Source organism: Harpia harpyja, chromosome 7 (genome assembly GCF_026419915.1).
Source record: "Harpia harpyja isolate bHarHar1 chromosome 7, bHarHar1 primary haplotype, whole genome shotgun sequence".
In the NCBI taxonomy this organism is placed as follows: domain Eukaryota; kingdom Metazoa; phylum Chordata; class Aves; order Accipitriformes; family Accipitridae; genus Harpia; species Harpia harpyja.
Window position 1 is genome coordinate 5963375 of NC_068946.1, and position 26470 is coordinate 5989844.

Consider the following 26470-nt stretch of genomic DNA (forward strand, 5'->3'; position numbering starts at 1 on the left):
GTCCCCTCCTCCTGGCGTGCCTAGGAACTTGCAAAGTTTCTAAACTTCTCCAAGGCAGAGTGGGCCACCTTTGAAAGTGGCAGGAGTAACTCCGCTTTTAACAAGATGATGTAGCTCTTGAGCTAAAGACCTATGAAGTGAACAGAAACCCTTCCACTATTGCTATTTTTTACACTGTGAGCCATAACCATAAATGAAGACCCATCTTGGCCTAAATGCTGTTTAAAAAGGAGAACTATAAAAGGGCCTCGCAAGGGTCTAGGTCTCATCCTACAGTCCATGTCGAATGAAACTTCTAAATATGTGCTTAAATGACTTTGGCTTAAGCAAAACTCAACCCAGTGCTCAAAGCATTTTGCTCAATTGAAGCCTCGCTAGGATACTTTAAAGGGGGCACCACCGCCAGAAGATTGTGGCAGATCCATCATTGCAGTCCTTTAAAATAAACGAACGGTAAAGCATGTCTCGGCTCTGGCCCTGACCACCAGAAGGATGCCAGGCCTTTAACCAACTCACATGCTCTTGCCACTGATCTTGTGGGTTTATTTCCTGCCTCGCAGTCAGCATGAGCAGTGACACTTGGCTGTGTAGCTTCACTGTCTGTCTGCAATCACTTTCCCACCCTTGCCCAGTGAGCACAGATAACAGCCCTGGGTCTCCCCACAGCCCTCCTGCAGACTCTGCAGCACGTTACAGGGCACCAAAATCACAGCTCCACCATCCTGCGGGCGAAGTAAGGTACCAGGGAGTAAAATGATTTATCCAAGGCCAAGCCTGAGATATAATCCAGGGCTTCTACCTCCTGATCTCTCTGCACCCTGGTGCTGTATTCTTCATGAGCACAATATTCCTATGCTTTTATCTTTGAAACCCCGGCAAAAGTGTCCACCTCCCTCATATCCTCATACACTGAAATTAAAGGAAAAGACAAATGCAAGCACGATGTGAAAACATGCAGATTCCATGATATTGTCTTCTCATCCTGCCACTAGCAACAAGTACCTAGATGTAAAGCGTACATTAATTTAGTATCAAACAGATGGAACAAAACTGTAGACAGAGCAGACAGGGGAGACGGGGGCTCAGACACAAGGAAAAATTACAGGAATAGGGTCAAATACAACACCTGCCCCCCCCTTCCCAAGCTGGATCCTTTTCAAAGGACTCTGTTCTCACAAGCTAACACTGCCACCCTGCTCGCTGGGGAGCGGTGAGGCCGGGTCTGTGCAGGCTGCAGGACAGCCGTGCAGGGCAGGCCCCACGGATGCACTCCCTCTCCTCCTCCCCAAGAAGAAGTTGTCAGCAGAACCTGTTGGAGCAGGGGCTCCTTGACTGCTCCCTGTCCATTACAGCCCAGATTATAAGCATATTGCACAGTGCTCTCTGCACGGTGCTGGGGAAATCCAATACGCTGAAAGGTTAATGCAATCAATTAGGGTGACAAGGAAGTAGAGTAAAGCCTTCTGAGTAGATGAAAGGGAAAGAGAGATGGAGACAGAGAAAAGCAAAGAGAAGCAGGGGGGGAAGGAGCAAAGGAAGGCGAGTGGGAGGAGGAGGAAGATGGTACACAGGGCTTGTGTTGTAGACTGCAGGGCACTGGTGTGGCCAAGGGCACTGTCCTGCCCCAGCACAAATGGGGTGGTGTGTGATCCACAGGGGCAAGGCAGGCCATGAATCCCTGAGGCAGCAGGTGGGCCAGGACTCCCCCTTCTTGGCTTCTCCTGCCCTCTCCTGCAATGTGCGGAGCCCTGATCAAACCACAGCTGCCCAGGATGTCCTGCTGCCAGCCTGCTCCCTAATACCATTCGCTTGGGGGACTGGCAAAACTCCCTGTGCCTTTGATGCACAGCTACCCAGAAGGGACGGAAGCAACTGCTTGGGTTTAGAGTTGCCATGCAAGGCAAAGGATCTCAGCAAGCCATGGGGAAGCATAAGGGGAGGAGAAAGAAGGAACAGGAAGGACAGAGAGAACTTTCTCTGGCTGTTCATGCACTGTGCACAGAGAAAAGGGAGGATGAACACGTGGCATCTCTCTGTAAACCTCCTAGAGACACTGGTCATCACCACCATCCACTTGCCTGCACCTACCCCTGGTGTCATGAGGAATTTTTCTTTTGGTCTGGCTGTGTGGGAGCTCAGCCCTGCCAGTGTTGGGAGCACCTGTAAAAGAGGTGAGATCTCTTCTTTCTTATTTCTCCAGCCTCCTTCCAAATGTGCCAACCTGGGCTGCCCTGCAAGGCCAGAGGACAAACCCCTGCCAAATCCCAGCTGCAGCAGGTTCACCTCTGCCTGCCGAGACAGTTTGATGAGCATGCAGTGGCACTCAGCCCACCAGCACAGCACAGAGATCCCAGTGTCATAACGTGCATCCTGCTGCTCCGTCCTGCAGGGCACAGGCCTTTGCCCGGGGCATTCAGCTCAGGGGAGAGCCCTGTCCTTCCCCTCCAGCCCCCCTGCGCCACTGCAGGCTGGCTGAGCTTCTGCTCTCTGACCCCCCAAGCGGCACAGTACTTCATTAACCTGGGCTGACAGGTCAGCCAGTGCAGCCCCTTCCTACCACGGCTCCTGCTCGCGCACAGCTCGGCCTAGGAGAACGTGACACCAGCTCATTAGGACAAATTATTACTCTATAACCCCTGCCGCAATGTCCCTTAATATGCCTATTTAGCAAGAGACAAGTCCTGGTGGGCTCTTCGGCATTAAAACAACCTCACAAATCACCAGAGGCACAAGCACCGTGATCTCCGCTTCCGGGGGCGGAGGACAGGGCGGCTGTACCCCGGCTGGGTGCTGGAGGGGTGCTGAGTCCCGTGCTGTTCTGCTGCAGATAAAATGAAACTCTTGGTGCTGCTGGGGGGGATGCTTTGCAGGCAAGGAGTTGCCATCTGACTGTGGCTCACCATACAGCCAAACATGCGCCCAAGTTTCAGAACAATGAGGTGATGTTCCCCGGTTGAAATCCACTGCAAAAGTATTCTGGGAGGCCCATTCAAACTGCTGGGCCTGCTTCACTCTGCCTTATCTCTGCCTAACTCTGCCCTCCAGCACTACCACCAGTGTCATGTTCCACATGAGACCTACAAGATTCAAATGTTTCCTCTGTTTCCCTGTGATAGACGTGAAGTCAGCGCCTGGCTTCACAAATTCGGCCGCAACACTAACCCTACTTGCTAGCTCCTTGCAGGTTAACCAGCAAAGCCAGAGAGCAAGTTTGGAAGCTGACACTGTTGGCAGGCACCCTGCGCTGCCTCCCCACGTAAGGCTGTGCTAAACTCCGGGGGAGTAAGCCCATTGCACATGAAAGCAGTCGGCTTGCACCTTGCGGGGAGAACAGGACTGCAGGCTGTCTGGGGCTAATCCAGAGATTACAGAACCTCCGCAATTTTGGGCACAGTGAGTGAGATATCACTGGGGAAGACAGAAACACAGGCAAACGTCAGAGGAAGGCTGCTAGTGAACAGGAACGGGGAGCATGAGGAAATCAACCTCCAGCCTGACCTGTAGGAGAGGGAAAAGGGAAAAAGAAAACAGTGATTCATATAACAGAGCACCAAAGAGAGGAGAGAGAGAGAAGGGGCAGTGGTGCCATACCAGGCAGGAGAGAGTGAGGAAGAAAAGTAACAGAAAGAAGAAAGAGAAGAAAGTGTGAAAAGTGTGTGATGCTGGGCACAGAGGAAGGCAGAATGACAGCAAACGGACAGAGAAATGAGGGACCTGAGAGAAAGAGATGGAGGGAGGGCGGGAGGAAAAGGAGGAGAAAAGAGCAAGAATAGCCACGCAGCAAGGAGCACGCGGGCGAGGCAGAGCACTGTAACCAGGGTTGTGAAGCATGAAAAGGGAAGAATCTGCCTGTTCCTTTCAGCGCTCGGAGCATGGCGCTCGGTGGTGACCTACACTGTGCCTGGCTGTGATCACGTTTTCAGGGCCACTGCCTGCCGATCCCAAACAATGATGGGGAGCCTTTGAAGTCAGAGAAAGAAGCCGCAATGTGAACTGGGGACTTTCTTTTTTTTTTTCTTTTTTTTCCCCCCCATTTTTTTAAGGGTGGGGGGAAGGAGGGAGGAAAAGGAAGGGCTGAAGTAGCGGGGGGAAGGTTGGGGGAGAGGTTGCAAGGACAAAACAGAGAGTTGCTCTCGGCGGGGTGCCCCGAAACGAGAGAGACAAAAAGAAAACAAACAGTTTATGAGTAGGGCACATGCTGCCTGTGTCTGCATGCCCCGCGCTGCCGGCCCCCCGTGCTCCCAGGGAGGCTTCTGTTCCCCAGCAATGATGGATGGACGCATAGGGCCATTCAGGCCTGCCATGTTACAGCAACGGTATTTACATAACACTGGCCTTCCACCGGTCACCTCTGACACTGCCCAGCCTGGCTTGGGGCCCCCTCCCGCCCCAGCCAGCCCGGGCCCCTCTTGATACTGCTCGGACTCAGCCTCTGAGCTCCCTGACACTGGGGCTCAGGGGTCCCCACTACTGCAGGGATGCTCTAAGTGCAGACACACCGCAGCGAGTGCTCCCGGCACCTCTGAGGTGATGTCCCACAGGGCAGAGCACTCCCCACCCTCCCCACCGCCACTGCCATTCCTGCCCTGGCCTGGTAGTCAGGCTTGCCTTGGCACCTGGGGAGGGAGAGGAGCAATAGGAGAGGCTAGACTTGGCGGCACTGCAGAGGGTACAGGACAGAGACGTGGGGAAAAGAGTGGGAACTCTTTGGCTGACACACAAGGGAGCCCCATGGTCCTCCTGGGGCCAGGAGGAGGAGACAAGGACAGTAGGAACTGCCTTGGCATGGCAGGGACTTCTCAGTGAGCATCACCTGAGGTGGCATAGGGACTCTCTTACCCACCACATGGAGATGAGGCTTTTAAAGAGAGGCAATCACCTTTCATTTCCCTGGGCTCTAGGCCTCTAATTCTTATCAGGCATGGACTAAGTGACCATCCAGCTCTAGGAGACTGCGAAGTTGGGGGTTTTCTGCAATAACACAGACCATGAGGGTCTAGGTAAAGGGAAAACCCAGAAAAGTCAGAATTCTGCTGGAGACACACAGCTGCTTCCATCCTACCAGCATGATGCTGCAGTCTGAATGGATAAAAATGTGCCAGAGGAGGAAGAGAGCATGCACATCACCATCTTAAATTACGTGAACTGAGCTCAGCAAAACTTCACAGTAGATGGAGACTGCATCCTATTCAGTGAGAGGACCTTATCCATCTCCCACCAGCCCACATGGACGAAGATAAAGCAGTACCCTCCTCACCAAAGCCCTTACACACATTTTATCTGTAAAGATAGAGGCAGTAGAGAAGATACTGAGGAAAACCCACAGTGACAAAACCAGGTGCCCAGAACAACTGGTGTACAAAGACAAAGATGAGATTAGGACACACAGAGGCCATGTCTGCATTAGACCTTCTTCTATTTTCATGTCTCTATAACTAACAACAGGCCAATCCCAGAAGTTCTAGTGCAGACACAGCCACAGCGAGCAGGCCATAAAGTGTGAGACACACACAGAGGAAAAGAGAACCCAGGAGGGCGTAGTGACATACCCATTGCAGTCTGAAGTCTCTCCTACCTTTCGGAGATTTCAAGGCCTGGTTTCTTGCCTCTTTTTTAGCTCTAAATTCACTTCATCCTGGGGAAGGAAGAGAAAGACTCCAGTTAATACACAGGGCACACCTGACCAAGAGCCAAGGCACAGACACTCACAAAAGCTGGGTGAGAACCCAGCTGCAAGCGGGGCCAGCATGGGGCATTCAGACTTCGCACGGGAACAAAGTGCTTTCCTGCTCCTGGCTGCACCATGCAGTGCCATGCACACCACAAGACACACATCACTCCTGCACTTAACTGTGCATAAGACTCCTAAAAAGAACTGGGAATAATTTAGCATAGAGAGAGCACTGGCTCTCTCAGGCCATTACGCTCACTCTCTCAGGCCATTACTGGCCTGAATCCTGCTTCCCAGGTACCACAGACAGACCTCGTGCTGGTCTGCATCATACTCTGCCCACACATCCAAGGGTGCTTTCTGGTCCATGCCAAATTTTTCCCTTTCCAATCTTCCCACTTCCTCTGCTGACCCCTCTTTCCCAGAGGTTCACCAGTGTGTTAATGCTGAGGCCTCCCTTGCACACCAATGAGGCACAAGATGACGGGGTGCAGGACTGGGTCCCAAGGCACTGAACCCCCTTATCCACTCATCTGTGCGTCTTCCTTCCTGGAGAATGCAGAGAGCGAGGAGGAAAGAGAAAAGGGACAGGGGAAAAAAAGTCACAGCAAAACACATGAAAAGTAAATTGAATTATTTAAAACCATATGTTCCAAAAATGTGACAGAGCATAAAAGCCGTGCCGTGAGACTTCCGGAGGGGGTTATCCTGCACAGGCAGGGTGGGAGGACAGCTTGCGGGAGGGGGAGGACTGCTCCACACTCAGCCAGCCAGGGACTTCCCTCTCCCAGAGACGGAAGGTGGCAGGGAGCACAGGGTGGCTTCATGCACAATGGCAAGGGTGCTTGGCCCATTCCTGCAGTCTCTGTTTTGCAGCCCTGCCAAAACAGCTATCACAACTGCCTGAGACATGGCAGTGAAATGAAAAACTGGCCCCAGGTCACGCACAGTGAGTCCGTGGTTGAATCCAGGAGCCCCAACCGCCTGCGCCAAGCACCAACTCACAGCATGCCTCTCTCTCCAGGGTGCAGCAAAGTGTGCCGCAACTCAGCTCCTTGTAGGGACCCTGCTTTAGCCCCCTGGAGAGCAAAAGTGAGAGGGACTTGGCTCTGGGGACTCTCTGCTGCCGCTGTGGCTCGCCCCTGTGTTTTGGGGCCCTGGTGCTCCATGCGTGCGGACAGCCTCCTCCTGTCACTCACACTCCACCGCTGCCTGCACGCTGCGCCAAAGATAGATGCCTGGTGTTGGCTGGGACCCAGAGTGGGAAGGAGCTGGTGAGATATCCCAGATGGATGGACGGACACGGAACACAGGGAGCCCCTCGGGTGAGGAAGATGCATAACCAGCCTGTCTCCTTCCTTTCCCACTCAAATCCTTGTGCTAACAAGGCTGAGGGCATGGCTGGAGTAACAGCTCCCCCACTTGAGGTCCTTCTCCCACCCTGGCACCCTCTGTCCTTCTGGCTCTCTCATCCCCTCTCCCACCTTTTTCTTCCCTTTGTTCTTCCCTTCTTCCTTGCTCTTTCCATCGCTTTCTCTGCTATTCTGTCATGCTCTTTTTTCTCTCCCTCCCTTTTGTTCTCTCCCCCTTTACCGAGCTCTCTGCCTGTAACTCTCTCTGCCTTCCTGGCTTCACTCCCTCGCCCCTGTGCACGGTCAATTCTTGGGTTTGAGTTTTTAATTGTTTTTTTTACTCCCCTTCTTTCGGCCGCAGCTTATCAATGATGCAAGAGGAATAACGCCAATTTACTTAGAATGTGTAATCCCCAAATCAGATTGGGGGATTGTATGAGGCAATATGACCTTGCATATGTCTCCATTAAAGCCAGCCAGGCCTCCTCTTGTATTCTGTGTTCCCAGTACATATTTAGACAGATAACGCTAATTGTACTTGACATGTCCTCTTAAGGATGGACTCTTCCCTCCCCCAGCTCTGCCTGCTTCCCTGCCTGACAATGCGCCAGAGCAGAGCCCGCTCACTTGCAGCGTGGCACGGCACGGCACCTGCGGGGCTGGCTGGCCGGGTAGGCATCCAGCACAGCCCGCGCGCCCAGCTCCGCTGCGAGAGTGCCAGCCGTCCTCCCCAGCGCTGCATGCCTCCATGAGGGAAGCGAGGCCGGCTAGCACTGATAGGGCAAGGAGCAGGGGCAGGGGGAGCATTGCTGGGACATAGTTAATCTGAGATTACACACTGTTACTGTGACAATCTTGGATTCTCCAGAAAAATGAGCAACGTGTTGCCACCTGTGAAGCCATGGGTGCCGCCTCACCCTGCCCCTCTTCCTGCTTACCCCACTGCCACCCTCCCTCCTCCTCCTCCTCCCTACCTTGTCCCTGCCTCCTTGCCCTCCTCCATGGGGCTTCCCCTTTGACTTGCTCCGGCCCCCTCTTCTGACTCAGGAGACCAAAGGCTGGCTCCCTCCCCTGAGTCAGAGGAAGACAAACCTTCTGGGGACAGACCCCAACCGTGACATAATACCCCTCACCAGAAAGCATGACGCTCCAAAGCATTTGGACAAAGAAAGGAGACTTGCTCACCACGACCATCTTCGAAGCCTCCCTCCTTTCCAAGGAAGGGCTTCCACCCCACACCTCTCAGCTCCCACATCTGGGCATAAAGCTCTTTGGATAAATATTTATATCTGGCTACTGGCCTGTGGATCCCAGCTCCAGCTTCTAGGGAACATCGTGAAGAAATCATAGAATCATAGAATAGTTTGGGTTCGAAGGGACCTTTAAAGGTCATCTAGTCCAACCCCCCCTGCAATGAGCAGGGACATCTTCAACTAGATCAGGTTGCCCAGAGCCCCATCCAACCTGACCTTGAATGTTTCCTGGGATGGGGCTTCTACAGCCTCTCCAGGCAACTTGTTCCAGTGTTCTACCACCCTCATCATAAAAAATGTCTTCCTTGTATCTAGTTTAAATCTACCCTCTTTTAGCTTAAAACCATTACCCCTTGTCCTACTGCAACAAGCCCTGCTAAAAAGTTTTCCCCCATCTTTCTTATAAGCCCCCTTTAAGCACCGAAAGGCTGCCTCTTCCCCGTGCCTGCCCGTACATCGCTGCTCTAGAGCAGACAAGCAGGACGCAGGAGGAGGAGGGGAGCTTATTCCAAGGAAACCAATGGATCCAAACTCTTCGCCAAAGTGGACTCAGATTTTTTTTTTCCCCTTGACACAACATCCTAATTCGACTTTTTCAGTATCTTTCCTTCAACAACCTTTTTTCCTTCCTCCCCTTCCTACCCGGCAACTGCGCATTTATTAATTCATGAGGCACTAATTAGTTCTTTGTTTAATTTTGTGTTAAACAGACTGACCGGAATGATAACGACTTGCAGCGTTGCATTACGGTCCCCAACCGCCCCTGTTTTCTGACAACAAGGGAGCGCAGTGAGACTGGCGTGATGAACCCCAATTCCCACTCCAGTTGCACTTCATTAAGTCAAAATGTGACAAGAAGCTTAGAGAGCAACTTTCAGATCGGATCGCACATAACAATTGGGCAGGAAACTTTCCGAGGGGGAAGCGGGAGAGGCACTTGCAGCGAAGGCTGGCACCACGCACAATTCCCCGGCGTGCCTGCCTTAAAGGAGCCAGCTCAGGCTGCCGGCCGAGGCAGGACTGAGGGCACGTGCTGGCAGTGAGGGGTGCTGGGGGAGGAAGAGGAGAGGAAGGGCGACAAGCCAAGCCAAATGCACAGCAGGGCAGTGTGGGAGGCATCACTCCTTTCCGCTCCCCTCAGTTTCATTTGCAACGATGGGTTGTGTTGGCAGCCTGTGGGATGTGCAACCGAGGACCCCAGGCAGCGTAACCCCTCAGCGAGTCACTCGGGGAACTCTGAGGGCATCTTTAGGCACCTTCAGCTCCATGCCTCAGTTTCCCTCCCGTAGCTCTACGGTGAAACAGCTGGTGATCCTCAGCTGCTATTCAGTTGTCAAGAACTACACAATTATAAGAGAGTCCCCTAAACTGCAAAGGGAGAGGTCGAATATTGGCACCCACATTGCTAAAATGAGAAGTGAAGGAACAGCTCTGACACCAGGAAGAAGGATGGCTACTCTCACAGGGAAAGAGCTGTGCCTTCCTTTAACTTCATAGAGCGCCTGACGCTCCAGCGGCACTACCAATTTTTGAAACTGTCCTGATCAGTCTGGTATCAGCAATAAACTTCGTAAGCCGCAGAGCAAGTGCCCTGCATCCTGAGCTCGGCCCTACAGGTGGGAATACAGCCACCACAGCACTGCCAGTCCTTGAGCTCTCTGCTGAGTGCTGCATGTGCCTCACTAGTAGGAGCTATGGCACAGGGTTTGGGCACGTGGTCATGTGTCTGGCCTGGCCCAAGCCTCACCTGGCCAAAAAAGTCTGAGCACGACTTATTCCTTGGCACTGGCCAACAACGGACTGACAAACAGACAACACAGCCTGGGTCATAACCAGGCTCAGCTGGATCTGTCACAGTCTTGTTGGCACACGAGGGTGTACAGCATATGGCCAACTCCTTGAGCCCCTTTTGGCTCACTGAAGTGCAGTGAAATGTAAACAGCCTACAAGAAAGTGAAAAGGGTCTTAAAACACCTCCCGAGAGGGTGAGTGGGTGTGAAAAGGAAAAGAGGACTTCCTAAGCACACAGAACATGGAAGTTTTGCAGCAGTTCAAAATGCACCTTCTGTTATTGCATGGACACCAGCTGTGGGAATAAGCCAAGATCACACAAAAGTGAAATGAGCTGGGAGGTCTCAATGCCTTTTCTAGCAGGTATTTTTCCACACTTCTCTCTCATCCCTCTCCCTCCTTCCCCAGGAAAGGAAGACTCATCCCTAGCCTTGCTCTGCAGAGGCCCAAAGCTCAATTAAGGTCCAAAACGCTGGCAAAGCCACGTGAAGGACTCTCTGTTAAGGGTCACATCAGGACTGGGGAGTGACACTTGAGCTGTGTGAGTGTGCACAGCAGCATGTCCTGAACAGGGCAGGGGCAGAGGAGTGAGCACTGTGACCAAAGCCTCTGAGTCTCAGGGGACGCCTGCATAGCATCAGTCTCTACGTGCATTATCAGTATTTTCACCTGAGTGAGCTCTAAATGTACAAGTCTTTGGGGAAGGGGCCAGGCTGCAGCAAGGTATCACAGCATGGTGTTTGCCAGTACACTCACAGCTGAACAACACACGGATCTGCTAGCAGACGTGTTTGTGCTGGCTTCCATCTTTCATGAATCTGGAATGCAGCAGGGACCTCTGTGACTGACAAAAAGACTGTTCCTCCATGACAGAAATCCCAGGAAGACACCAGATCCCTCTTATTTCAGTTCTGCATATGCTCTGGATCCCATAAAAAGGCATATGTAGATATTAACACTCAGCTGGAAGGCTGGTCTGGTATCCAGAGAGGGCAAAAGCACCCATTAACACCTGAAGCAAGGATAACTGAGAAGGTCCAGGATTGCTGGGGACAAGAAACACCCCCTACTGTCACCAGCCCGACAAGCCTTCTTGGTTTTGCAGAAGGGCTGGAATATCCTGGGTGCTCTATAAATACAGTTGGGCCTTGTCATCTGCTGAGTAGATGTTTCAGAACAAAAGGCAGCTACAAAGCCCATCTCTTTCCTCTGCAAGCCCAGCCTGGGCTCTGGGCCATGGACCCTGCCCAGGCGCTGATGCTCAGAGGAATGCAGCTCACACCCTCCCTCAGGAGTGAGGGGATGGGGCAGCGGCACAGAAACGTCCCCAGCCTGGCCCAAGCCTGGCCTGAGCAGGGGGAGAAGCTGGTGAGCCAAGGTGAGGAACTGGCATGACCAACAGGGCAGAGCAAGGGGCAGCTGAAGGACACCCCGAGTTTCCTGGGACAGAGTCCTGCACGCTCTCACCACACAGTCACACCCAGCTATCATCTCCTACCGATCTTGGGCTGCTCAGGGAAAAACGCATAGGCTGAAGGGGAGGGAAACTCATGTTATCTCCCATTTTCCCCTTTTTCAGCTGCCATTACAAGGCAATACCAGTAGCGCAATACAAACCAACTACATCCACTGATTGTTAGGGCTACACAGCTGCCAGTGTGCTCCACAAAGTTTTGTGCCAAAAATGAGGGTAACAAGCATCCCAAATAGGTCATGGTCTGCCCCTTCTTCCTGAAACAACAGGCTGAAATGTCCTAGACTCCATCCCCAATCCTCTTTAACCAGGAAAACTCTCCTCCCAGGATTACAGGCCCACTGCCCCCCTTCTCTTCCCCTCCATCTGGCTGGGAGCAGCCTGGGACCGAGTGCTCTTCCCAGCCCTGGGAGAACCCTGCAGTTTCTCTCTCATAAAAAAGAAAAATGGGAGCTATAAAAAAGGCAAAGAAAAGAGAAGCAAAGCAAAGGGAAATCACTGCGAAGGAAGAAAAGAGCAAAGCCCCCCTTCCCTTCCCACCCTTTCCCCATTACCTGCCTTTTAGCACTGGGTAGAGCCGCCTGCTTCATTGCTCCTGAGGACTCCCCCTCGGCACAGCACTCCCCGGGGAAATCCTGCCCTGCCTCTCACCCCTTCCCCCTCTGCTCAAACCTGTTGAGCAGAGCCCAGTCCAGCTCAATAAAGGTGATGCAAAAAGAAGGAGCAAAACTAGTGCTGAACAGTAGAAAAGGGACAGGGGCCATGCTGAAGGTAACCCTGCAGCTCAGTGCCCATCAGCCACCTCTGGACTGCTGGGGCCAGGCATGGGACAGACGGAAGGGAGACAGCAGCCCTGCTGGTCCCAATCCACTGCTGGTCCCAGCATCCCAGCACTGATGGCACCCAGGACCAGGAAAGGCCCCACACCCCCACCTCGCAGTGCAGCTACAGCACCGCCCAGCACAGCGGTGGGGGGGGTGCCAAGGGAGGATCTCAAGGAGTTCACCTCCCGCCCTGACATCTGTAAAGCACAGCAGTCCCCAAACTTGGCATTCGGCAGCCCTGGGCTGGCTCCTGCTAATTTGCTGTCAGGCTGCCTAAGCAAACCAATTAAAACTAATCATTAATTATAAAAAAGAGAGAGAGAAAAAGACCCTGCACAAATGGAGAACTGGAAAGGGCATGGGGAAAAGAAGGACAGGAGGGAACAGTGAGAAAGAAGAGAGCTTGAGAAGGGGGCGGAGGGGTAGAAAAGGACTTTAAAATCCCCAGCACAGAGCTTTGGATGAAGGTAGCAGAAGGGCAAGTGGTATCCCAGGGCAGGGTGGGGAAAGGCAGAGGTGAGGGAAGCAGGGGGGACCCGAGGGAAAAGCGACAGTGCCAAGGATGGCAAGGCACATGCAGAGACCGGGTCCTGCCGTGGTGGGAGCCGGCACCATCGACATAGCCATGAGGCCGGCTCCACGCTCCCTCCGCCGTCCCAGCCCCGGCAGGGCCCTACCATAGCCAGAGGGGCAGGAGCTGCAGTTCGGCAGAGGAGCGGGCCCTTGCCAATGTGCGAGACCAGGGCAGAGGAGGAGGAGGGTGCAGGGGGAGCAGAGCAAGAGAGACGGGCAGAGCCAGGGGTGTGCACCAGGACTCAGGAGTGCTGTCCCTCCATGTCAGGGCTACCAGCTCTCTCAGAGCAAATGCCTTAGATGGGGATGAAAAATGGGGCATTTATGAAAAGCCCCTGATTATGCGGATTTGGCTGGGGCCCTGGCTCAATCGCTGTCGCTCCCGCTGGCTCCCCACGAGCTCCGGTGGCAGAGAACCCCGGCAGCTGTCAGCGCAGCCAGCACGCCCCCGCCGCTGCCGCCCCCGCGCCACCGTTTTGTTCCCCAGACCCGCACACACGCACGCTTCCCAACACCCCTTTTGAAGAGCCTCAGGCCCACATCGGGCTGGCGGATGGCGGAGAGGTGGGGGCAGTGCCATGGAAACGGGCCCTTTCCTGGGGAAACGCGCTGCCGGCCCCCCCCCTCCTCGTCCCGGGTGCCCCTTTTGAGGAGCTGTCAGGACCCTGAGTGAGTGTCACACGACCCAAGGACCAGGCGTGACCAAGCCTATTTTCTGCCTCAAATTTGATTGATTAAAAAACTTTTTAGGAAAACCATGTTAAAAGACAAAAAAAGAAAAAAGAGGAAAGAAAAAAATTAAACAGAAAGGGACAAGGGGGTGGGGGAAAAGGGAAAGGCCTCTGTGCTGGGTTTCCCTGGCAATAGCACCAGGGGACAAGTGTCAGAGGCAGATAAACAGCATAACCAGGCCAAAAATAAAGGTCAAAAGAAGCATGAAACTTAACACAACAGTGATTAAGATAATGATGAAGCAGGGGACCCCAGGAAAAAAACTAAGTGTGACACACAGAAACACACATATACGCTCCAAGTGATGGCCCAAGAGACCTGGTATGTGGGAAGAGGTGACAGGGCTTGCTAGGCCCTGGGGGTACCTGGACAAGGGTGGAAACAGAGGAAAAAACAAAGTGGAGGATTTGGGGAGAGGGGGTCTGTGATTTCCCCCCAGGCTGGTTGCTGTAGGTCGAGCCTGCCCAAAGCCAACAAGCCCCCAGAGCCAAGGGGACCCTCCCATAACACAGACACTCTGTCCCAGCCAAGCAGTCCTTGAATTCGCAACCAAATTCCTCAAAAGAGCTTCCCTGATGCTGGGAGGAGAGCCCGAGTGGGTGTGAATTAGGGAGGCCCTGCTGACATCGACAGAGCTGTGCTGGTTTACGCTGGCTCGGGATCTGGCTCTTTGCCTTTAAGCAACTGGTATAAAAAGCCTCAGAGATGCCAAGAGGGAAGGACGCTGGTCAGACCTCCCTGCCCACCTCCTCTCCCTTGCCAAGGCTAATTCTGCAGAGAAAAGCCCAGGAAGGCTGAAGGATTCAGGAAGCAAGTCCAAGAACGTCATACCCTTCGGCATTTACTTACTCCATCTAAAAATCTCTAGGATGATCTCACATTTTTGGAGCCCAGCTTAGGACTTTCAGTTGCCTGGGACTGGCTATGTTACTGTCGCCAAGAGGCAGCAAAGAAATTGCACATTGTTCACCAGCTTCTTCCTCTGCGAGTCTGGAACTTCAAAGCTTGTGCAATAGAAAGCGCGGAAACACAAAAGGTTTTCCACCTTTTCTGCACCACCTTGCCATTGGGAGTAACTCTGGTCCCCTGGAAAGTGTCCCTGCTCTGCCTTTTCTGGCATGCCAGAGTCCTGATGCAGAGTCATCTTTAGGGGTTCCGGTGGGACGGGGCCAAGGAAGATGCCTGCAGCCAGCACTGGACTTAATTGTCCCTTGCACTTTGCCTCCAGTGCAAGGGACCACTACCTCACTCGTTTCCTTAAGTTTCCACAAGCAGTTCAAATTCGGACAGAACACTGGTTAGCAAAGGATTGTTTTTCCTGCCAAGTATCTTGGGGAAAGTAATTTTTCAGTTGAAAATTTTCTTCCATGTAGTGTTTATCATGAGGAAGAGCAAAGAAATGTTTTCACAAAAAGGGTTGAAAAAGTGATACATATATGTTTATACACGCACACAGGCACACACTCCAAATTTCACTCTGTCAGAAAGCTGTTTTCCATCAAATATATTTCAGTGCAAAATTTCTAGCATCATATTCATATGTCTCCCCCCTCCCCCATCATTTATATTCATGGTCTTTTGTAAAGAATGATTCAGTTAAACCACCGATGTTCCTCGCTAGGAGGAGAGTCTGAACAGTGCGAGGAACTCCCCAAAAGTAGAGCCGGGTCAGGTAAGGCTTTGCTGGACCGGGAGAGGAACCTGAACACCCACCAAAGATGTGCAGGTTAGAGGGGCTGGGACACCACTACCTCACACCTCCAGAAAAACAGCACATCTGAGTGTGTCAGCTCCAGCTATTTAAAAAAAAGAAAAAAGAAAGAAAAAAAATCACTGCTCTGATCCCTGACATTATTGGCTGAAAAATGTGATTTGAAAAATAATAACAGAAAACAAGGCCTTTTTAAATTTCATTTTTGAGCCATTACAGTTCATGTTTTCATTCCTTTTTTTTTTCCCTCCTTGGTAATCAGAAGAGCGAGAAATGTGATTAAAAACTAAAAAAACCAAACAAATAATGAAAGCTGATATTCTCATTCGGTCTCCTGTGTCCATAAACATGGACTTTAAGGGAAAACACCAAATGTCCTTAGACACAGGGTAAAATGAGGGGTTGGTAATGTTATGTTTTGGTTAATGCTGTTATGAAATGTACAGAAAGTCTAAGATACCAAAGATACTTGTAAACATATTCTTAGGTTTTCCTCCCTGCACATCTGATAACAAAGATTTAACACACAATCAGATGCGTGCACACAACCCTGAAATGGGATGAGCAAACTAGTGTTGGGGACGCGTGTGCGAAATTGTATTAAAGTTGAAATCCCCTCAATGACGGAGCTGGTTCCGTTTTACTTTTTGCAGGGAAAAACAACCCCCTCTCTCAAAACAGACAGCGGAACCTTGAGTTTTTATGCATAGATGTAAGATTACTACTCAGCAATAGTAAGACCCCTTTTATCAAAATCTTTTTTGCATTTTCCAATGAAAATAATACTCTGCATCTCAAAAAGCTTTGTGAGCAAAGATCAGTTTCACCTCCTAACGTGCTTAAACTGATTTCTCTTGTTCAGAAAGAAAACCCAGCAACTTTGGCAACAAAACAAAATGAAAAAAGGAACATGCCAGCTACAAAAAAGACCTGGAGTAAAGGCGCAGATACTTTTCCAGAGGCACACCTTCCCTCACCTCTCCTGGCAGCCTCAGCTTAGCAAAGGAGCACCTTCGTCTGGCCGCTGCTCCCTGACAGCAGCACCGTTCGGTCCCCACTGGCAGGCAAAAAGCAGCAGTCACCGGCACAGAGAAAAACGCCAGTGCCTCGGCTGCCCAGCAGTGTGCCAGCAGGTCGGGACGGGCGCATGCCGTGGGCTTCCAGGCTACCAGGGCAATCAGCTCATAGGGAACATACTCTGACACGTTTGTCCCTGTACATGCAGGACCAAATGATCGTACACACCTCGCAAACGTGTGCGGAGCGCACAAAACTCCCTCGCCGTGGCCGAGGAACTGTCAGGAGAACACAAGCAAAAGCTGCTTCTTGACAGCGAGTCATTTATATTTTAGCTTCGTTCCATTATCCTAACGAATCCTTCATCAGCAGATGCAATATTAACAGCAGAAAATCAGCTCATTACATCCGGGGGGATTTCATCAAGTTGACAATCATATATGCAGCTACCCGAGCCTGGAGAGGACAGTGCTCTCGTTATTTAGTTATCTTGGTTTCATCTTAGAGGCTTTTTCTTTCTTTCTTTTTTGGGGTGGGGGTTCATGGTTAGGGGGTGTTTCCCAAAGAACTGCCAGACCCAGAGCTTTTAGGATGCTGGTTCACAGACAGATGCACTCCACTGGGAAATGCTCCAGCCCATCCACAGTAGCTGCAGCTGTTAAAGGGGAAAAAAAAACCCCTCACACAACCTGCAACCTCTGGAGCTCTGAGGGCATTTCTCTGTGGAGTTCAGACTCCAGGAGGAGGTTTGCATCCTATACAGCTCCTGCCTTGTGTCCATGAACATCTGGAATAGCTGTTCCCATTCTTCTGCTCCAGGCAGGACTCCCCACTTAACGCTCTGAAGGGTCCCTCTATGCAGGTGTCCTTATCCAACTGCAGTGTCCCCAGAGGGATAAGATGCATTTAAAGAGTCTAGGATTTTGTGATGAACTTCCCAGGCAAGCAACAGAAAAGGCAGCCCAAATGAGTTGAAGGGGAGAAGATGGGAGTAACAGGGAGAATTAAAGGATAAGTTCAGAAGATTGTGGGGCTCTCTCCCACCTTGTCTAGGGAGCATTAAACTACACAGCTGAGGAAGCCAGAGAAGACTGGAAGGACACCTTTTGATAATGCACTAGAACATGGCTGAAATAATCCACAGATCATCTTGTGCAACATCTAGGTGAAAACATTGAGTCTTTGTTCTTCTTCCCCCACATATTCTTGCTTTAAAATTATGGGAATGGGCATGCACATTTCAGGGTTACTTCTATTTTTCACAGTCATTCCAGGGGCTACAGGTTGAGGAGCCCTGCAGGAGAAAGGCAGCTTGGGTTCCCCCTGCTAACCAGCAGAGCAGCCAGATGAGGGCTGACAGGAGCTCCCCATGCCTGTGCACTGCACCAGGCACACCAGCAGCTCCCCAGGCAACTCAAGGTGGGGCATGGAGCGCTTTCAGAGCTGCCAAAAAACCAGCAACACCGAGAAGCACGTTCCTGAGTGCCTGCACAGCTGGGGTCTGGCTAATACTGCCTTCAAAAGACCCTCCTGCTCTGCCTCCCTTACTAAGGGTCTTCCTCAGTAACAGCAGCCAAAGAAGTCCTTGGCACCTCCAGTCTGAAAAGTCACTCCCTGCAGCCTCAGGCCTTCTTGCCTACAAAGGAGCTTTTCTGCTCACCCTGAGATTCCCTGGAAGAACAGGGATCTCCTGCTGAGTTCTCACTCACACATGGTGGGTGCCTTTGCCACCATGTCAAGCAAAGGCTGGTGATTTCAGCCAGAGCACAACAATCTGGCTTCCAGGACTTCCTCTCCATCAGGGGATGAAGCTGGAGAGACTAGTCTGGAACTGGACATGGACCATTCATGGCAGATACCTGCTTCTGGACAAGCCTCTCTGCTGCTCAGCCTCAACCACTCAACATAGCTGAAGGAAGAAGTTGAGCTCACATCTCCTCCAGCTCAGAGGGGGCTGGGATGGGCATTTTACATTTTCCCAGCAGGGCTGGATTTCTGCACAGCAAGGAATATGTTCCCGGGACGTCAACTCCAATCTCTACTGTGCTCTGACAGATTTAAGCTCCAGTTTGTCCGACAACATCCCAAAGTGTAAGAAACTGGGGGCAGACTCTCTAATCAGGCTGTAGGACAAAGGCCCGGTCTGACCCTGTCACTTCCACTTACTCTTGCTGTCTGTCTTGCTCCCCCCACCCTCTCGGCAGCCTCCCTGCCCACCCTCGGCTGCCCTCCCTTCCCTAACACAGCTGGGCTAATCCTGCTCCTCCCGCGTCCAGCGCAAATCCTCCCCAGAGTAAACCAATCCTGGGAATTTTTATTAGATTATCAGCCTGCCAGCTCAGTGCTGGCTGGACTAATCCTAATCAGGACTGATTTCTATTAGCCAGCTTCAGGGAGGAGCTATGCTGTCCCAGCACCCCAGGCCCACACTGGGAGAGCCCAAGGCCTTTTAGCCCATTCTATTCAAATTTTCCTTTTAGAAAGGAAAAAAATTAGTCCAGGATCGCCGGCTGCAGCAAATGCAAAGTTTGCATGTGGGCTGCATGCACAGAGCAGCATTGGGCAGCCATGGGGCAAACTGTCCCCACCTTGTCACTGAGCTGCAAGAGACGCCAAAGGGGTCGAGGCTCCACAGCCCCTCTGGCCCTGGCTCCTGGCTCGTACAGCCAGCAAGGGCCAGTTAGTGCCACGTGGAAAGATGTTTTGTGGCAGGGGACACGAGCCTGCTGGGTAGCAGGCCGAGTTGATGGGCTCATTTCAGACAAGAGGATAAGTGGCCACAGCTTGAATGACCAGGACAGAGTTCGCAGTGCTGGCTGAGTCAGCGAGGTCTCCATGCCCCATTACCCATGCCCAAAGCAATCTGCTCTCACTTCCCTCCCCATTTTATTAAAGCAAACTGTCTCTCAGGTGTTTCTTTCCTAAACCCATCCCTGGCCCTGGAACTGACCTGGCTGAAAATGTTTGCTGTTTACTGGCCCATGGACTGAGGCTGGTGAAAGTTTTGCTGTCGACTTAACAGGATTTGAGTCAAGCCACAACGGCAGGTTGAGCAGGCAGTTCACAAGAATGGTGTTGAGAAGACTGTGCTGTGTCCCCTGCCTCTGTCCTCTTGTCCAATCCACCCGCTCTGTGCTGAAAGCACAACTATTAACAGCAGCCCCCAGGGGACTCCAACGCACTTCTGAGCACAGCCAGCTGCGATGCAGCCACTCTGCTGCCACAGAGAGAAATCAGACAAGGAGCACTCAGGAAAGCCTCTCTTCCCAAAAGTGACCTGGGATCTTTGAAACCTTCCAAAGAGGGGTCATTTAAATGTAATTGCTATTAAGCCTCTTCTAAATTTGTCTACTCGACCTCTCACATGCACAGTTACACCATTTTTATGCTGCCTTCCAAAGGAGGATGAATCGCCTGTAGGACTGAACGCTGCATTTCCTGGGGACCATGGTTCTCTCTGACTTGGTGCTAAAGTGAACAGGTTGACCTCCCATACAGTAGCTAGAGGGACAGCAATGCCCTAGACAGGGCTTCAAGCAAGCCAAAAGATGCCCCAGGCTGAGACCAAGATCAAATGTGCTTTACATCCTTATGAGAAGCCCCAAAATGAGAGCTGATGAGCCACAGCCCTGCCTAGAGCTCAGGGTGCTGCCCCTCAGCAGCCAGCTTTGTGGAAGAGAAGCACCACACAACCCCAACAAGATCTTCTAAAGGAGCAGCTCCACAGCCAGTGCATCCAGACACTCTGTGCTGCATCAGCTCAGGACCTTGTTCTGTGCTTAGGGACATTAGTGTAAATCATGAGTAACTGTCCAGAACATCAGGCTGTAACTTAGAGCAGCTCAAGCCCTCTTTCTCCTTTCCGGCCAGGCTTACAGCACCAGTCTTACTCTGGTAGGTGGCAAGGTTTCCTAAGAGAGAGTTAACCAGATCCAGCTGGAATCAGAGGCTGCAGCAGGCTTCCTGATGACAGAGAGAGAAATGGGGGACTTGGCCCAAACCCTCTAGAAACCACATCAAAAAGAGATGTGGGCGAGAGCCAAGAACAGATGATCCAACTGTGAAAGGGCTTTATATGTGTATGTGTTTGTGTGTGTGTGCGTGCAAGCCGAGGAGAGAGGAAAAATCAAAAGAAAGAGAGAAAGGAAAGAGGAGGAGTAAGAATGAACAGAAGGATGGAAAGAAAAGGTGTGGAGGCACGAGATCAGGAAGGGACCAGAACTGTCACAATGTGTGTGGCCTGCTTGCAGGCACGCAATGAACAACAAAACATGGTAACAATATATAATAGATATCATGTGTTAATGATAAACACAAATCAGGAGAAATACTGGGTCTGTCTCTAGCTCCTCCCAACTCGGATCTCAAAGCGCTACAGAAACATGGGGCCAGACTTGTTTCACTAAGGCAGCGCAACTCCTTTGACCTTGGTGGAGCCGTGGCAATGTGCATCCTTTGGAAAACCTTGCACACTCCTTGCTCTGCTGCAAACCTGAGTGCTACTCTGCTCCTGTGCATGGAGTCCTTTCACAGAGGCAAGGAGAAGGCAGCAGATTTCCATGGGGGAGTTGGTGGAAGAGCTGTGGCTGGAGACCGGGAGGCTTGACTCCCAGTTCTGCGATTTAACCACCAAAACAAGGTTTAGCCCACTTAGAAGCAAAGCAGCATTAAGCATTACACAGTGCTAGCAGGACAGGGTCATGCATCCTAGCCTCCTCACTCAGCACTGTCTTCCCTAAACCCATCAACAGTGGACTGAAGGGAAGATTTCTCTGACTTGGTTTTGCCCTCACTGCAGGGGGTCCCCACAATATGGTGGTCTGCAATAGTCTAAATCAGATTACGTATCTCTGCTCTGGAAGAGCAGCAGCTCACCCAAACTAGCTCCTCAATCAAGTCTACTCCCCCTCCAAGGTATGCCCACTGCCAGTAGGAGCACTGGAGTTAGCACTGGCAAACACATCCTCTCACAGCTCAGTGGGACACTGGGAGGACAGCAAGATCCAAGGGTGGATATGCTCCTCCGATGTCAGCCTGTCCTCCTGCAGCTGGATTAGTAATCCAGGCTGGGACACAGACCTGATCCCAGGGGTGTTTCCCATTCCAGCTGTGAGCTCCCTGCCAGTCCCGTGCCGGCCTCATCTCTCTGCAGAAGGGATGCTTTGCAAAAGTCCCCTCCACACTGTGCCTAATGACTCCCTGAGGCACCTCTCCTTTCCTACCTTGCTGCCTCTGCCTCTCACTTATATGATCTGGCTGGCAGACTCCAGGTAAAGGAGATGAGACCCAGAGACCAGACAAACCCAAACATCTTGTTGAGGTCCACAGCTTGAGGAACAGAGAAAGAATACTAAGGCCTTTATATCCAAAGGCATGTATCATACACCAGATGTTGGCCAAAAATGCTTGAGTACCATGGGCAGAGGTGAAAGGGAAGATGAGACATGCAGCAAACCGGGGACAAGATAAGAAAAGGGAGTATGTGAGAGACATGACTAGGTGAAGAGTGGGGACACCGAAAGATGAAATGGGATAAAACCAAGTTGCTTCTGTCCTTTAAAGGAGCTCTGGTCTTGAGCAAGAACACTGATACACACCTGGCCTTACCATCCAGAGCGGCTGCAGTCAGGCAGGGAAATGTGCCCAGCTCCACGTCCCCTGGAAGCTGGGCCATGCCCAAATGTAATCAGGGAAAGTTTAGACTTTCCTCCCCCCACTGCCTCTTTTTTTTTTCCTCCTTTTTTTTTTTTTTTTTCCAATTTATCAGCAGATTGTGTGGAGCCGAGTGGCGCTCGCCTCACCCTGCTAAATAAAGCTTTGGTATTTCTGATAAAGCCATCAAATTCCTTATCACGCTGACACAAAGAGCATTTAAAGAGACACACACACTCTCCAGCACCCTCCGCTTCCCAGTCCCAGGCGCCTCAGGGTAACCTTTCTGAGCTAAAATGAAAAGGGGGGGGGGGGGGCGGGGGGAGGTAGCTGTTTAGAGCCCTGCATTTCCCAAGCATTGAGCCCACGTTGTGAGGGGACCTGGCCTGTTTAACCTTTAAAGAGGGAGGCTGGGTTCTGTCAGGCTGTCCTGAATACTGGGACAGATTCGATAGCTCTGTGTAAATAATGCAAGCTGAGATGTGGCATCAATAGAAATGCCCTGCAACAAGAAGAATATTGATAGCCGGAAAATCCTATGAGGAGGATGGCAAACCCAAGTGTCTGTAGGTGCTTTTAAACTAGGAAAAGGGGAAGAGAACCAGAAATCTTGGGCTGTCATGAAGACACAGCAGGGGCTGCCATTGGCCCTTGGATGTGCTTTTCCTCATGATGGCCTCAACAGGGTGTGAAAAGATACGGCCGTGGACTTTGGCACTGCCTTTCCCCTGCTACAGCAGCCTGAAATCTGCCCCTGTCCCCCAAGCAATGTGACAGTCACGCAGGCAGCCGTCGGGAACCCCTGCTTCCCTCCCCGCAAACACAGCCCGGAGACATTCTCTCTCCTCTTTGCCACAGCGCAGGCTGTTGTTTAACCTTCAAATTTATTATTTTTAATTATTTTGATTTATAAAAGCGTGCGGCAGTTAAAACCACATTAAATAAACTCAGCGTTACGGCGCTTAACAAACACACATAACTTTGGACTTCTGAGGACTCCATAAAATAATCATCCGCCTGGAAGTCGCTGCAGCCGCCCGCCCGCGCCTGCCCCGGCGCGCTCTCGCCTGGCCGGGCTCCCCCACCGCCACACACCCACATCCACGCACGCTCCTCGCTGCTCCTGCCCAGCCAGCGCCGGCTGCACAGGCCAAACGGGATCCACGCTGGCACAGCTCCACTGCCATATGCAATCCCACTTCGTGCCCAGCCTCAGCCTCCTGGCAGTCCCACTCGCACCCAGACTCCTCATCCTCCTCTCCCTACTCCTCTCCCCCCTCCACAGTCTCCGAGCAGCTCTCCTTTCTAGCTTGGCTTTCTGCCCTTCTCCAAAAGGGTGTTTCAGACTCTGACCTCCCCTTCCCAAAAGGTGTTTCATCCCATCTTACATGCTGCTGAGATATCAACAGAAGAGCTCATAATGTTTTGATACCATAAAATCAAACAGCATTAGGTCTCTACTGCCTTAGCTAGGTTTCATACCCTGCTTCACATTGGCCCTGAACGCTAGCACGTCTCCTTGCTAAGCAAACAATCAAGGCTGGAAGAGATGAAGAAGAAGAAACAAGAAAAGAGAGGAAGGAGAAAGAGAATGAATAAAAAAGTGAGACCACCTGTCTGGTAAACTCCACGCAGGACGCCGTTGGGAAAGGCTGTTCTAGGACCTAATCCAGTGTCAATGAGACCTCTGCTTCCATTGCCTGTGCAAAAACCTCTGCAACCAGCTGAATGCTGAAGGTGTGGGCTCTGCCTCGCAGCTCCTCTCCCCACCTGATGCATCCCAGGGATGTGGAGAGCACACAGCATCTTCCTCCTCCTATCCATCCCTTGCTTCCAGGAGCAATAAAACATGCTGATTCTTTTAAATCCCAATCACCTGCTGTTTCTCAGCCTGGCAGGGCCATCCCAAGGAACTCAGTGGGTGGGCCTGAGACACACACAGAAAGTTGAGGGAAGAGACTCTCACTCCCCTGTTTCATTGGCATTTGCAGTAAAACATCAGTGATTTATACAGGAAGTAGGTGAAGAGCAATTATAATTGATTGGGAATCATTTCCTGATGGTGTCTGGGTGTGATTGATGGTGCCGGCCGACTGCTAAAGGACAGCAGGCACTGAAAAGAGACAATTTGTAGTTCCCGTCCACTGAGCTGAATGCACCACAAACCACGAAACCCTCTTCTGCTAGAAACTCCTGCTCAGAAAGATGCGGCTCTCCCCAAACCAACCTTGCCCTCAGACCTGAGCTATCCCCTTCTCTCACATAACCCCAGCCATCCCCTCACTCGCTGAGGGTGGCCATGCCTTTCTCTGAGCCGGCTGACCCCATGCTCCAGCAGCGCACCTCCCTGCCCCTTCTAGTTTTTGTGTTTTTTAAGAAATAAAGTATCTGTCACAGTGCTGACATGTCCTGGTGATATGGATGGCTAAATCAGTGGAAAGACAGTGAAGTCGCACATCTCAAGTGTCAGGTAGGGTGTTAGGGAAGCAGGGACAGGTATGCAGCACACAGAGCCCCAGCACGTGGCTGTGCCGGCAGCATCTGCAGGGCCATGGAGGTCACCTGTCTGAATGCTGGCCAAGGGCTGATCCTCCTCTCCATCCGTAACAGGGTAAATCAGGACTGAACTTAAAAGCCCTCTGCAGTTTCCTGGTGTAAAGCAAGAGTGAGGACAGAGTCAGCCCATGTTTCGGAACCGAGCAGATGCCAGCTCCAGCTGATGGCTGTCCTCCACTGGAGCAAAGTGAATCAAAGAGGTGGGACTGGGCTTGGTCCAGCTCCTGGGAGGCAGCCAGCCACACGAGAGAAGCCAGCACCTTGGCCGGCACAGACTGTCACCGCTGGCTATCTTAGCAGAGAGGTGGAAGGGCTGCAGACCAAGTGCATCTTCTGTTGCCCATCTACCAGGCTACAAGTTTCTACTGAGTCTTTTTGGGGTCTCTGCCTTTTGGTCAAAATTTGGCAAAAATAATTTCTTGCAAGATGCTCCCTCTCTCTTTGCATGCCCATGTTCTTTTCCCTGTCATAGCAGGGGCCTCTAGCAGAGGAGTCCCCAGGCCAAGGAGCCCAAAAGCAGCACAGGCAGACCAGCTAGCAGCAAAGGAGGAACGCAGATTGCAGCTCCAGTCCTTGCTAGATGCAGAGTTCCTTGGTGGCCATGGTCTGACACTGAACCTTTCTGTACTTCGGTACAGCGCGATCCTGAGAGTTACCTGCCTCTCATGAGAATTGCAAGGTAAAAATTACCGTGTGCAACACAAGTGCTAACGCACATCCTACACTTTGCTGCTTTTCTCTAGATCCTAATACATATATAGTACAGCGACATTTCACATCTCTACAGCAACTCACGCCTAAGCCCATGCTATCTCACGGAAGATATTCCTGAACGTCTATCCCTCCTCGTGAGGAAGAGCAGAACAAAGTTCATAAACAAAACCTCTTGCTAAAAGTCACAACCAAGCATCCCAAACGCCCGCTTCAAGTAGAATTTTACACTCAAACAAAAGCTCCAGAAGTTCCATGAACCTCTCCAGGAAACTCACCAGCAGACATGAAAGGCATTTGGAGGCTGCAGTGATGGTAGAGATTTACAAATGGGGAAACTTAGTCACTGAAGATTAACATGATTGACTGAGATAGCACCGTCCTTGGCAGAGCGGAGGAGGAGCTCATTCCTGTACACCTCCTGCTCTAACCACCAAATTGTCCTGCCCTGCGCTGGAGTAGTGAAGACAGCAAAATTCTGCCACAGTTTGAGCTCAGGAAAGGAATTTTTAGGCTGACAGGTGTTGGGTTTTTGTTGGGTTTTCTGTTTTGGGTTGTTTTTTTTTCCATTAAGTATTTGCATTTTTACTGAGCTACTGGAGAGGATGGAGAGGACTGGATGTGGGGCAGACGGGGAGGACGCTGTACAGACCTCCTTGCCCGCAGTTTGTATTTCATTCCCCTGGGAAGGCTCCAGAGTGCACTGCAAGTGCTGGGAGCTGAGACAAGGGACCCAGACACGCTAAATATAAAGGCTGCAGGACTGAAGAGGGTTTGTGGGTTGTTGTTCATGGGGAGGGGTGGAGGTAGAGGAGGGGGCTGGGTCACAAACTGCCTGCAGTCACAGTAGCCTGTCAATAAATTTTGCATTCACTTTACTTTCCGACAGGGATTCATTCCCTAATATGGGGCTGGCAGCTTTCTGGGTTATTTCGAGTGTGTGTGATAAAGTTCCCTGGATACTGATGGCTTCCTAGGATCAGGATTCCGAAAAAAACCCAGCAACATGCCTTGATGTGTGGGGTGAAGAGAGGAACCGTGGCTACTTGCAGGCTTTTCTGTGAAACGAGGCAGTGTAGGGGTATGAAACACAGTCCCTTCATCTAGGACAGAGCTTTCTGGAGCTGGAAGCTGAACCTTTCTGCTGAAGAGA

The 26470-nt window shown here is 51.6% G+C and overlaps 1 protein-coding gene across 7 annotated transcripts in view; it reads right to left on the minus strand.

Annotated features, from left to right (window-relative positions):
- The window catches only part of CASZ1 (castor zinc finger 1), a 212273-nt gene that overhangs the window by 108500 nt on the left and 77303 nt on the right, over window positions 1-26470 (minus strand). For 3 of the 7 annotated variants that reach the window (XM_052791540.1, XM_052791538.1, XM_052791539.1), the window contains one exon: window positions 5550-5635. In XM_052791540.1, the coding sequence (XP_052647500.1) occupies window positions 5550-5553 (4 nt within the window). In that variant the 5' untranslated portion in view covers window positions 5554-5635. Of the gene's footprint in view, window positions 1-5549; window positions 5636-7155; window positions 7510-26470 lie in introns of those variants that run through there. The other 4 variants (XM_052791544.1, XM_052791543.1, XM_052791545.1 and 1 more) reach the window with 3 other exon arrangements.